General features: G+C 35.8%; 2 protein-coding genes across 2 annotated transcripts; both read right to left on the bottom strand.

Annotated features, from left to right (window-relative positions):
- Positions 1–516: 516 nt before the first annotated feature.
- LOC107445883 (tigger transposable element-derived protein 4-like) lies at positions 517–1281 on the bottom strand. The gene has a single exon (XM_016060372.4). It carries the CDS (start codon positions 1279–1281, stop codon positions 517–519), a length of 765 nt encoding a protein of 254 aa, XP_015915858.4.
- A 186-nt stretch (positions 1282–1467) lies between these two features.
- LOC139426689 (tigger transposable element-derived protein 4-like) lies at positions 1468–1998 on the bottom strand. Its single transcript, XM_071186425.1, has one exon. The coding sequence runs from the start codon at positions 1996–1998 to the stop codon at positions 1468–1470; it is 531 nt and encodes a 176-aa protein (XP_071042526.1).
- Positions 1999–2502: the final 504 nt, after the last annotated feature.

Here is a 2502-nt window from a genome sequence, read left to right as displayed (position 1 = left end):
AATCGCTAAATTTAAAACAATAGCTAACGCCTAACCAATCAGAAAATTCCATTTCGTTTTTCGCTCATCCTGCAAGAACGATTTGTCGCAGAATGTTTTAATGTTGACAGTGACCTTCCTCGTGCTTGAAACTATCTCTATGGCAAATTTCATTGCTTTCTGTCGGATGGTTTAGGAGTCTATAAAAGACATACACACAGACAGACATTCATATATACAGTCAGACCTCAATATAAGGTCACCCTAGGGACACCGCAAAAGCGGGGTGACCTTTTAACCGATTCATTAGCACTTTGTAACTAAGCATGTAAATAGTACACATTATGATTTTTAAAAATGGTATTACAAGCAAAAAATAAATATTAAAGTCAATAAATTAAATATATTAATATTTAAGTCACCAAATTTAACTAACTTAGAAAATAATTAAGGAAAGTTAGATTTTTTTAAAAAAAATGTAATTTAAAATAAAGCTGTTTACGAATTTCCTCAAAGTGTACATTACATCATACCTTTTTAAAAATAATCATTTATGCAGGTCTGTCTCGTTTTTGATTTCATTTTTTGAACAATGCTTTCCAGATTTTGTAACTTTTCAAAATGTTCCTCAGCTCCCTCATGGTTTGTAAAAAAATTTCGTATGACATTTATTGCTTTGAAGGCTTCCACTTGGGCTACAACTACAGTCTCAGGATCACTGTCATTGTCCTCACTGTCCACAATTTGTGAAATTTGTGAAACAATTTCAGAAATTGTAGCTTCAGAAGTGGTGGCAATTTCCTCATCATTCAAACCATATTCAGCCTCTCCTTCAATGGTATGGCCACGATTTTTCAGATCTTCCATCAAAACAGATAGAGGAATATCGTTTTCTTCTTTGGTTTCGTCATCCACGATATTCAGAGAACTCACAAAACCAGCATGACGAAAACAATTTGCTATGCATGTGATGGACACCATGCTCCAACTTTTGTACAGATAGAAAATGGCATCCAAGACAGTAACGTGAAACTCCTCTTGTTTTTGGTCGATGGCTGCGATTAAGTCCTTCAGGAGGAGCTTACGATAGTTCACTTTTAGGCTTTGAATAACTCCTTGATCCAATGGTTGGAGAACGCTGGTCACATTGGGAGGCAAGAAAACAAGCTCAATCGAGGCTAACTGTGGGATGTTGGTACTATGAGCTGTGCAATTGTCTGCTATGAAAACAACTTTTCGCTTCATTTTAACAAACTGCCTGTCTAAACGCCGTATTGTTTTCTCCCAAATAGTGACGGTCATCCACGCCTTTTTTTAGCGTCGTAATCCATAGGTATAGATTTCACGTTTTTAAAGCAATGTGACTTTTGGGAATTAACCAATAACAAGGGGTCTCAATTTTTCGGAGCCATCCATATTGGCCCCTAAAAATACTGTAAGTCTTTCTTTACTTTTTTTTGCCACTTACATATTCTTCTTTTTTTAACGCTAGAGTTTTTCAGGTAAGACTCGTAAAAAAAGACCACATTCGTCGACGTTAAATACATCCCATGGCTTACACCGTTTCAAAATATCATCTTCTAACACAGATTTCTTCCAGTCATTCAAAACAGTTCTGTTAACACATCCGGCTTCACCGCATACTGTCTTGAAACTTAAATCATGTCTTACTTTAAATCTCTGTATCCATCCATTGCTCACCATAAAATTAGGTTCTCCCGATTCCGCGGCTATTTGCAGAGCTCTTTCTTTCAGTACTGAACACGATATCGGCACATTTTGTGCTCTAGCCATTTTTATCCATTGGAGACTTTCTTCTTCAATTTTCTCAAAAGGGGAAAAACGCACCCTTTCTCCTTTCCCATTTCCAATGCGATGAGAAGACAGAATATTGTTTCGGGTGGTGCATGGTATACCACGTTCTTCTGCAAAACGTGCTTTTGATAAATTTGAATTTTCAAAATCCTCAGCGATTTTTTCTTTCTCGGATAGAGTCATCGTCTTTCTCTTTGCCGACATGATGACACGATGAGAGAGGTTCGAATGAAATTCTTTCCTCTGGTGCGGTCAGCAAATGGTCACGTGACACGATGGGAAAACTTATCCTTTGTTCTCATCTGAACGGCGAAAGCCCCCTCTCCCCTCCCTGGAAGTATGGATAGGGACGAACAATTACTGGCAGTGCAGGCGGGGGAAAACTCTCATGATGCTTTTAAGAAAAACATTAATATAAAAACGAATTATTTTGTCTATTTTTCTTTTTTTTTTCCAGCTTGAAATGATATTTTTAATTCCTTCTTCTTTGTTCATTGTAAATATTGTAGTAAATATTTGATTCTAAGCATCCTAAAATTAGTTTTTGACATGAACTGAAAATAAAATTTTTACTACGAAGTTACAGAAAGCAAAACAGAAAGAATAAATTAAAAATCCTTTCAAAGGAAAAAAAATTGGACGAAATAATTCAACTTTAATGTTTTTCTTTAAAAGCATCCAAAATTAAATAGAAAAAGTATACTGAAT

The sequence above is a fragment of the Parasteatoda tepidariorum genome, chromosome 1 (assembly GCF_043381705.1).
Source record: "Parasteatoda tepidariorum isolate YZ-2023 chromosome 1, CAS_Ptep_4.0, whole genome shotgun sequence".
NCBI lineage: Eukaryota > Metazoa > Arthropoda > Arachnida > Araneae > Theridiidae > Parasteatoda > Parasteatoda tepidariorum.
This window is presented reverse-complemented; position numbering and strand designations above follow the sequence as displayed.

What these genes read in the sequence shown, in the direction of transcription:
- LOC107445883 (XM_016060372.4), bottom strand. Translation starts at nt 1,281, where the DNA reads ATGACCGTCACTATTTGGGAGAAAACAATACGGCGTTTAGACAGGCAG.
- LOC139426689 (XM_071186425.1), bottom strand. Translation starts at nt 1,998, where the DNA reads ATGTCGGCAAAGAGAAAGACGATGACTCTATCCGAGAAAGAAAAAATC.